Raw genomic sequence first — 10,803 nt, 5'->3', positions numbered from 1 at the left:
CCTGACAGAGGGGAAGGGGAGTAGGGGAGGGGGAGGACGAGTGGAAGGGGCCGCCACCGACGCCCGCTGTTGACGGAGGAGGGGAGGGGGAGGAGGAGGGGAAGCCGGGAAGGTGGGGAGGAGGTGGGAAGCCGGGAAGGCTGAGAAAGGAGATAAGGTAGAGAGAGAGGGGGGTGGTTGATGGAGAATAAAAGGGAAAAAGGAAGGGAGAGGATGTGAAAAATTTGAAGTGGGTGGGAGGGAAAGGTGGGAGGTATTTTCCTGTGTGGTCCACTTAAAAAGCCCGCATGCGAAAATCGATTTTTCTATACGGTCATCTTAAGTCGACCACACGGGATAATGACAATTATCCCGTGCGTTCGGATTAAGACGCCCGCACGGGAAAATGCATTTTTCCATGCGGGCGAGAACCCGGCGCCGGTCCCCCTATTTTTCCGTGCGGTTCCACTTACAGACCGCATGAAAACAAAAGGGGGCGGTGTCCAGGAGAATCTATCTTTGTAGTAGTGGTAGTAGTAATTTAGAATTACATTCTTTTCAGAACAAAATTTGAATGCTATGATTATATATAGGGACAATTTGCTTATATATATATTGTCTTTTGGACGAATGTAGCACGATATGAATGCAGTACATTTGGAAAGTGTTGCAATAAGTAGCCGATCACTGTAACTCACTGCTGAAACAGAGGTCAACCGCAGTTTACAAGGAGTTAAGACCCAGTTCGATTATTGTACTTAATTATTGTTATGATTCATTCATGCATAAAGCGGTGCGTAGATCCTACGTATACGTACCAACCGATCGATAGATTATTATGATGTCGTAGGTAAAGCTGCAGAGGCGACTATATTGGACGTACGTGATCAAATCATTCAGTTTGGACGGCCTTAATTCGCCCATCTGCAAATTCGGCGCCAAATTGGCCCTTTTTGCATTGCTCATAGCTAGCTGGTCGATCCATCGATTGATGTATCAATAATGCAAGCAAGCTGTGTTTGTATTCATCGATGCCTATATAAACCACGCGTTGCCTCACCTTTCACTTCATCCATCTCTACACATCAGCAATATTTAGCTACACAGAGCTATCTAGGATTAGCTGATCAGCAATGGCAGGTGCTCCTCGAGGACTAGTTCTCCTCGGCGTTTGTGCCGTCTTGATGGCGGTCGCCGTCGGCGGAGAGGCGGCGTCGGTGGTCGTCGGCACGGCCAAGTGCGCCGACTGCACCCGGAAGAACATGAAAGCTGAGGATGCTTTCAAGAGTACGTAACAATTTATTTGGAATTGATCATTGAGCTGATTTACATCGTCGATCGAGAGGAAGATACAGTTGATTACAAGTGATTGACAATATTATTTGGAATTCTTTTGTGCAGACCTCCAGGTGGCGATTAAGTGCAAGAACGGCAACGGCGAGTACGAGAGCAAGGCCACTGGAAAGCTCGACGGCACCGGTGCCTTCAGCGTCCCCCTTGACGCCGACCTCCACAGCTCCGACTGCATCGCTCAGCTCCACAGCGCCACCAACGAGCCATGCCCCGGCCAGGAGCCATCCAAGATCGTGCCAATGTCGGAGGGCACCTTTGCTGCCGTCGCCGGCAAGACCCACTACCGATCGGCGTTGTGCGCGTCCGTGACCATCTGCGGCCCAATCAAGAAGAAGATCATAGACCACTTCCACAAGAAGCCGGTGCCACCCAAGCCGGAGCCAAAGCCGGAGCCACCCAAGCCCAAGCCTGAGCCGGAGCACCCATTCCTCGACCACATCCACAAGAAGGAGAAGCACTTCTTCGACCACTTCCACAAGAAGCCCGTGCCACCCAAGCCTGAGCCTAAGCCCGAGCCCAAGCCGCAGCCTGCGCCAGAGTACCACAACCCTAGCCCTCCGGCGAATTAAGCAATGGAAGTTTGCATGCATGCATGGTTCGTTTGGTTAGTACGTTTGGTGTTGTTGCATATGATTTCCTGTCATGTCAGTTTGTCTGCAGAATAATGGTTTTCTTTGATGCATTAGCTTTTACTCACAAGTTTAATTTGTGTGTGTGTGTCTATTTGTTTGGTATCAGCAAGTAATTAATATAATCAGGGATGTGCATAATATATGTGCAACTTGTTTGATCTCAATTGTAAGGTACAATACTGTCTGATCCTGGCAAATCGTCTAACGTGGTTCCCTAATTGGAGACTAGCTATACAGTTAAAAAAAACTCTCTTTAAACTTTTGAACGTAACTACAATACGATTGTATACAATGTAATTACATTATAACTATAATATACTCCCTCCGTTTTTTAATAGATGACGCCGTTGACTTTTTCTCAAATGTTTGACCATTCGTCTTATTCAAAAATTTTATGCAAATGTATAGGATATAAATCACACTTAAAATACTATGAATGATAAAACAAATCATAACAAAATAAATTATAATTACGTAAAATTTTTGAATAAGACGAATGGTCAAACATGTGAGAAAAAGTCAACGGCGTCATCTATTAAAAAACGGAGGTAGTATATAATATATATGTCAATTCTCTATAAATTAACATAACTTTAATGTATATATATATAGTAAAAAACAGTGTGCGGAATGGGGGCTACCGTTGTGCGCCTGTAAGTACCCCGTGGCACAATTTCGATTCTCCATCACTAAGAGCCCGTTTAGGGCCTGTTTGGCACAGCTCCAGCTCCACCCCTCCTGGAGCTGGAGCTCAGCCAAACAGTTTCAGCTCCACCAAAACTGGGAGTGGAGTTGGGTGAAGCTCTCTCATAAAATATACTAGAGTTGTGGAGCTGGGTTTAGGGCCTGTTTGGTACAGCTCCAACTCCTAAAATTAACTCCAGGAGTTGAGTATGGAGTGGAGTTGTGGAGCTATCTAAACCTAGCTCCATAACTCTAGTATATTTTGTGAGAGAGCACCACCCGACTCCACTACCAGTTTTGGTGGAGCTGAAACTGTTTGGCTGAGCTCCAGCTCCAGGAGGAGTGGAGCTGGAGCTGTGCCAAACAGGCCCTTAGTCAGCTCCACAACTCCACTCCAGACTCAACTCATGGAATTAAATTTAGGAGTTGGAGCTGTAGAGCTCAACTCCTAAGGCCCTGTTTGGTACAGTTCCAACTCCTAAATTTAGCTCTAGGAGTTGGGTCTGGAGTGGAGTTGTGGAGCTGCCTAACAATTCTAGTTTATTTTGTGAGAGAGCTCCACCCAACTCCACTCCCAGTTTTGGTGGAGCTGAAACTGTTTGGCTGAGCTCCAGCTCCAGAAGGGGTAGAGCTGGAGTTGGAGCTGTGCCAAACAGGCCCTAAATTTAACTCTAGGAGTTGGGTCTGGAGTGGAGTTGTGGAGCTGCCTAGCTAAACCCAGCTTCCACATCTCTAGTTCATTTTGTGAGAGAGCTCCACCTAGCTCCACCTAGCTCTAGCTAGGCTAGACTCTAGCTCTAGAAGAGGTGGATCTGGAGCTGGAGCTATGCCAAACAGACCCTAAGCTAGAGCACAAAAAAATTTTACCACTCCTATCACGAATTTAAAAGTACGTCCGACGGATGAAAATTCAAACCACCAACCCCATGAGTTTAGTTTAAGAACGGATGATTTGAATTAGCCTCCGCTGATAATCCATTTCTAAAGACGGGACATGATAGGGGTCCTCCACCATACTATATATACAAGCACGTCGTTGAGGCAGTGTGAAGTAGGTGACCGAAAAGGCTCCTAGAAATTAAGGCCCACAAATTTTTCATATTTTAATCCATGCAAATGTGTTCCAATGTGCTTAAAAATTTTCACTCCTACTCCTCATTGAGGTAAAACAAGCTTGGTTTCTTCTGCTCCTGATTGCGCATCCAAGCTGATCATGGACAAAGTCCACCATCAATTTTTTTGACCTGGAAGTTCATAGCGAAAATTAATTTTGCTCTAAAATTTTTGTGGCATGTCCTTGGTGTAGCACATTAATTGATTTTGTTATTGCGATATCTACCTGTCTTCTTTTCATAAGAGAACAACCTGTAAATATTACCCCATTTTTATCACCTCTAAAAATGATTTTTTTAATCCATAGAAAAACCGCTGGTGGAAATAAAATGCCCCGTCTTTCAAAATAGATAGCGGTTGATAATCCTGAGGCGGCCTAAGCCATCCTCACAATTGAACTTACTTTTGGGGCGCCCTGTGAGAAGAGCATGGGGCATGTGAAAATCGTTTTATAAGCATTGCATGCCCATCTTGGCTGCATCAGGTGTGCAAGAGCAGGAGCATGATGAGACAAATATAGCCACCCCACCCCTCCTCTCCTCGCCTCTGCTCCCGTGTGGTGGCACCGGAGACGGCTCTCCTAGCTTCCGTGCTACGGCGGTGACAGAGGCAGCCACCCCGCCCTCCTCCTAGCTTCCTATATTTCTATGCGATGGCTCTAGAGTTGGCCTTACCGGCTCTCATGCATGCAATGGCTGATATAGATGGGGTGGGTACTCGCCACCGGAAGAGAAAGGGGGGATGCATCCAAAGTGAGGCTAACTTATCGGTCCCATTATTATATTGGAGAGTCTAACACATAGGCTGATGAAGTGAGCACCAAATCTCACTAGGCAAGATTGTAGGAGAGCTAGCCTGCATTTGAAAAACCACACGAGATATGTCTACTTGGGTGATCACTAGAATGTATGTGCGTGTTCACTAAAGCGATGTAAGTGTTGAGAGACGAGGAGACAAGGAGACGAAAAATAGGAAGAAAAAGAAGAGGAATGATAATTTTTTGGCTAGCAGTTTAATTAAAATATGATTTTTGCGAGAGATGAGTGGGAGATTCAAACTAATTTGCATTGGAATGGTAACTACAATATATACTCTGTATTTATTAGAGACAGGTCTAAATAGATCCCTCTTCGTTATATATATATTTCATTAGAAACAGGTAAGAACCACCTATGACATTCGAAACAAGTAAGATCTAACTATATATACTCACAGCCTAGCTAACAGGGTAGAGGCAATTTGAACCGATGATCCCAAAGCTGGAAATCAAGGACAACAAAAACGCACTGCTACATCTTGATGGATAATAAATTCATGAACATGGACAGCGAATCTGACAGACAAGATATTGTGTGTTAATTCATGCGAATTTATGTTTTCTTTCATGCATGGTTATATCTATCGCGATGTACACAAGATAAAACTGCTTTAGGCCGCCTTAGGAAGTAGTAGAAACTAGGCCTGTTCTCATCCTTTATTCCGTCTTTTTTCAATAGCACGCTTTTCGAATTGCTAAATAGTATATTAATCCATTGAAATTATCTATTTTACAAGTTTTTCTAGTTAATAATTAATTAGTCATACGTTAATAAGCTACCCGGTTTTACGTGCACAGAGGAGGAGATCCCAACCACTTTATCCGAATGCATACTTAGACACTTTTGTAAAGTATTTACTTTCATAAGAAACTAACCTTTCTTTGTCATGTAAAATATAAACAAACCGGCAAAATACTAAATATATAACTGACAAAGTTAACTTGAATTTTGGTGAAGCGATAGATCGATAACTACCCTCTATATTATATACTCCCTCCTTCCATTTAGGGCATATTCAATAGTAAAGACGAGTATGGTCTCTTAAACAATATAAGATTATTTAGAGACCGTGTCTTTACAGTAGTTAAGACGACAAGGCTTTAATCATTAACTCAGAAAATATTCCTTTTGTTAATATTCTTTCCATTTTTTTACCCTCATGCAACCATATTTCCATATTATAGTAATTAAGAGTCGTTGTTAAGACGTTGTTATGCATAACAACGATGTTTGTCTCTCCCTCTTTCTCTTTCTTCTATGTTAACAAGTATTACTAATTAGCAACGCTAAGAGAGCACTATTGATAACCATTGTACATGCCCTTATATATGATATTGGTTTGAACTAAGCAACGTCATATAACCAATTTCATATATAAATGGAAGGAGGGAGTACCAAATCTATTTATTATATACTAAAAGTCCATTAAACTTTCTACAAACACTCTCAAGCCGCCACATGGCACTCTATAAATACTCTCAAGTCGCCACGTGGCACTCTAATAAAATAGAGAAATCTAACCATTGATTTTCATTTAAATCGGTGGACCCATTATTTAACACCGTTAGATCCTCCCACCGTCCCCGCACGTAATGATTTTTATGCCATTTCTCTGTTTTCTTATCGAGATGCGCTTCGCTCTCCCACTAAAAAAACTGCACGAATTTTAAAGATAAGTCTAAGATTAGAAGGTGCTTAACAGTTTGAAAATCAATTAGAAAGGGTATGTTCGTCCTCGGAGATAATTAAATAATCTCGCATGTGATATCGGTTCCTTCGGCACCAGCGGCCAATACGCTACTACCGTTACTTGATCATAGCCCAGACCAAGAATGCAAATCAGAATATAACTGGAAGAAAAATTAACAATGAATAGGATCATCAATGGTCGCTTGATGGAGCATTCAACCTGATATATATATACGCACTCATATGGGGCACCATAGTGCCCGGGCACCATGCTATCTAATGCACAAAATCACTCAATTTTTTTAAAATTTTCAAATTGTGAGTATATACCTAGTTATAATAATTCGATTCATACTTATACCTATCAACAAAACAACTCAAATTTAACTTTATTTCACAGTCCATGATTACATACATATCTAATTATATGTATGGATGCTATATACCTATAATCAAAATCTAACAAAAACAAGTTAAAATTCAGTTCAAAATTGCTTTGAACTAGTTAGTAAAGTAGTTAATGTTAATACCTAAGTAATTGAAAAAGTTTCATACTCATTTGAATTGGGTATATACTCAATTTCAACAATATATATATATATATATATATATATATATATATATATATATATATATATATATATATATATATATATATATATATATATATATATATATATATATATATATATATATATATATATATATATATATCATCCATCCATCCTGCGGTTCCTGCTCCTCATCTCCTCATCTTAAATAATGAATTTAAGGCTATTAACTACCCAGGCCAAGATTAAAACTACCATTTCTAAATGAATTTAATCTGATCCTTTCATCTTATTTATAATACATACAGTTTTCCATGTGAAAGCATATCACAATTAAAATTAAAATTATCTTCATGGGAAAAAAACCCACAAATAGACATCATATGCATTAAAATCCATTAAACATCCTATAAATATTTCTAAACCGTTGTGTGGCACTCTAAATTATAGAAACATTCAATCACTGGTATCCACTTAAATCAATGGACACATTATTTTACGTCGTTATTATTTTTTTTCTTTTCGAAAAAACAACATCCCAAACTTTCTTCCCTTCCACTCCATCCCTATAGACATTAAAGCACATAAACGCTATGCTAAGCTACTATTTGTCCCGCTTAAATTATAGAAAATCCTAATAAATCCGAGAAAAAAATAAAACATTCGACCATCGGAACACATTAATTTAGGTTGTTAGATCAATCTTTTTTTAAGAAAAAAAACATCCCAACCCTCCCTCTCCATTCCCATCCCCCGTGTGCGGTGTGTTACTTTTCTATATTTTTTTTATTTCTTGACAATTAAAATTAAAATTATCTTAGTGGGCAAAGAGAAGACCACAAACGAACCTCCACCTATTAGGTATAGCCACCATATGTCTCTTATGATATGTTTGAACTATCACATTATTTGTTAAGTGAAATCAATAATTTAATAACCATATTGACTATATTTAAATGCTAACAAAAAAGTTACAATCTACAACCCGCATCCATATTGAGGCCTCCACTAAGTATAAGAAAATACTAAAATTTCTCACTAAAAATAAAAAATATCGCACCTTAATTTTTCACAAAACTGGTAGACCCATTACCTATATCCCGTTAGACATCTAACGACTTTCTATCGACTTAAATATTTTTTGCTCAACATGTATATAGGAGCTATTCATCCATACAATTTGATGTTGATGCTTTTATCAATAAATGATCTTTTTAGAGATAAATAAATAATCTTAAAATAATCATAGCATCTAAATTATATATGTGCTCTATGAAGTCACGTGGTCAGTTGAACATACCGATCGTACTAAGAACATTGGTGGAATCTTAACAGCGAAACAACCATGATGTTTCCATAGGAATATAAAGGGCAATTTTAGATAGTAATTAAAAGATCATGTATATTTCTTTCTTTTTTTTTTGTAAAACTTGCTCCGGTACATCGTGAATTCCTGACATCTAGCATAGAACAATAAACATGTTTTTGTTACATGACACTCCAATTTAGTGGTAATTTGCCAAAAAAAATACTACGACCTCTATTTTAAATTTTCTTACTTAATTAGAGAGATATAATTTAGAACAGATGTCTTTACCCCGTGCCAGGTTGCAGGATAAACCCAGTTATATTTTCATCCCAAATTGTAGATATCAAAGCATTTTAAGGATGCCTCATAGAGTGGAATTTCCCACAAAAAATAAAAGATGAAGATGAAAAGAAATGAAATGAAAATTGAACAAAATTTATCTAATACTAAATTTTTTTGCTGGGCTCAAAACCCATCTTAAATAGAAATATTCAAACATTTTGATAGGACTAATAAAATGAATATATCTAAAATTTCAAACAGAATCTAACAAAAAAAAATGGACATTCATAGTAAACACATCTATTGTTTCGACACAAAATTTTATTATTAATTAAAAACTACACGGTTTAAAGTAATTTTAGTTCAGAATTTATATGTTGCAAGGGTAATTAGAAGAAAAATCATAACCATCATTCAAAGTACATTAAGTAAGTTCAATTTTAGTTTAGGATAAAGTAAAAGAATATTTTTGATAGAAAGCCACCCACACATGGACATCCGTAATAAAGTTTCATGCATATTAAATAAGATGCCCGCGCATATGCGCGGGCTACCTTTCTAGTTTTGTAAAAAAATATCGTAACAGTTTGCATTACATTTGAGAAAGAAAATACACATATCATTCCCTTGAGGGATCGATTAATGGCTAGAACTCATCTTCCTTCGGCAGACACGCATGGATTGCGTAAAAAAAACTTCAAAACCATTTGCTAGGAGTAGATCCATACATGTGGGTGATAGTACTGAGGATCTTGTGGCGTTGTGCGTCTGCCAGCTTATTGATTTAGGCTAGGGAGATGTGACCACCACAAGAAAAGGTGACCAGGTATGTAAAAGGCTGTTACAACTAGAGTATATAAATACAAAGGTACAAATAAATGACTTTGGTAGAAAATAGATCCAAGAATATGACCTGATCGATCTATATATAAACTGACCCACAGATACCACAAACCGTACCTCCTTAAATCCTTAATTAATTACATAACCATAAGAGCATAATTCGATTTTTCATATTTATCACAGAAATTATGTTGCATTATAAAGACATTATTTAATTATTTAGTTATTTGGGCTTTTATACAAGGAAAAAGTATGAATTACCTCCTGAACTATTAAGCTAGTATGAATTACCCCATAAGCTACAAAACCAAATATTCTACACCCCAAACTTTTCATACCGAACAAATAACCCCCTAACTCAATCCAGAGCGACTTTAATCTACATGTCGCTTATGTGACAATCCAGTCAACCTAAAAAACAATAAGATTCAGTGGGCCCAATATTTTGGGTTGCGAACCGGGACTAAAATCCCCTCCCCCCCCCCCTCATCAAAAAGAAAAACAGTGAGGATGCATGCAGCCCAGCATAGGTAAGTGGTTTTTGTGACGGGTCTATATGTGCGCCCGACAGACAACACCTCTGACGAGCCCGCATATAGGCTCGTCACAAGTGACCTGTAACCTGTGACAGGTTAGTACTATGGCCGTTAGTGGCAAGTTTAACTTTCAGCTCTATACATGTTGTCTATCTAACCCGTTAAAGATGAAAAGTCAATCTCCAAAGGTTTTTTTTCACCCTGTCACTAATAGAAGCCACCAATGATAAATTCATTTTTAATCTCTCTCCACCCTTTCTCTTTCGATCTCTTTCTTGACCTCTCATCTCTCTCTCGAACTCTCGAACTCTCAGCCCACTCTCTTCCTGTCATCATCCTGTGGAGTTAGCGGATGACGATGTTTACGAAGGCGGTGCCGGCAGGTGCACGGAGCCGAAGGCGGTGATGGCATTGGCGTCGGCATCGGTGGGAGGTCGTGGTCGAAGGTGGAGGCGGCAGTAGATTTGGGACAAAACCAGAGCCTGCAGGTGCGTAGGGTCGGAGGCCGCGCCGGCACCTACGGGAACTCGGGGTGAAGGCTGCACTGCTTGGTGGTGGAGGGGAAGACAAAGATTGAAGCGGAGGGCGAGAAGTCCAAATCTGCCTAGCTCATCATCACCAGAAGGGGAGATGAGGAGGGAGGCGCACTGGGTGAAGGATGAGGCTGGGTGGAGGGCCGAGAGCTCGCCGACCTCGTCTTCTCCACCTCCGCTGTTAAATGTGTGATCCGAATTTTAGATCCACAATATATTTGGATTAGTTATCTAATAGGACTCTATTTTATAGGATTAGTTTCCTAGTATGACTCTAAGTCTTTCCCCCACTAGGACTTCTAGATTTCTCATATATATATCCCTTGTAAGCCGCACGGGGAGGGTGCGACAACCCAATGTATCCCCTGCGTTTGTATCCAATTCCTCTATAGTGATCATTGCTGGTCGGCGCCCGTGGTTTTTTCCCACAAGGGTTTTTCCATATAAAATTCGTGTCTCCGTTGTGCATCTATTTTTATAG

General features: G+C 39.8%; 1 protein-coding gene across 1 annotated transcript; it reads left to right on the top strand.

The window, feature by feature from the left end:
* Positions 1–985: 985 nt before the first annotated feature.
* Positions 986–2,128, top strand: LOC4348120 (proline-rich protein 4). The gene is made up of 2 exons (XM_015759083.3): positions 986–1,266; positions 1,381–2,128. The coding sequence occupies exons 1-2, from the start codon at positions 1,113–1,115 to the stop codon at positions 1,899–1,901; spliced, it is 675 nt and encodes a 224-aa protein (XP_015614569.1). The 5' UTR covers positions 986–1,112; the 3' UTR covers positions 1,902–2,128.
* Positions 2,129–10,803: the final 8,675 nt, after the last annotated feature.

The sequence above is a fragment of the Oryza sativa genome, chromosome 10 (assembly GCF_034140825.1).
Source record: "Oryza sativa Japonica Group chromosome 10, ASM3414082v1".
NCBI lineage: Eukaryota > Viridiplantae > Streptophyta > Magnoliopsida > Poales > Poaceae > Oryza > Oryza sativa.
The sequence above is the reverse complement of the archived record's forward strand: the minus strand, read 5'-3'. Positions and strand labels throughout refer to the sequence as shown.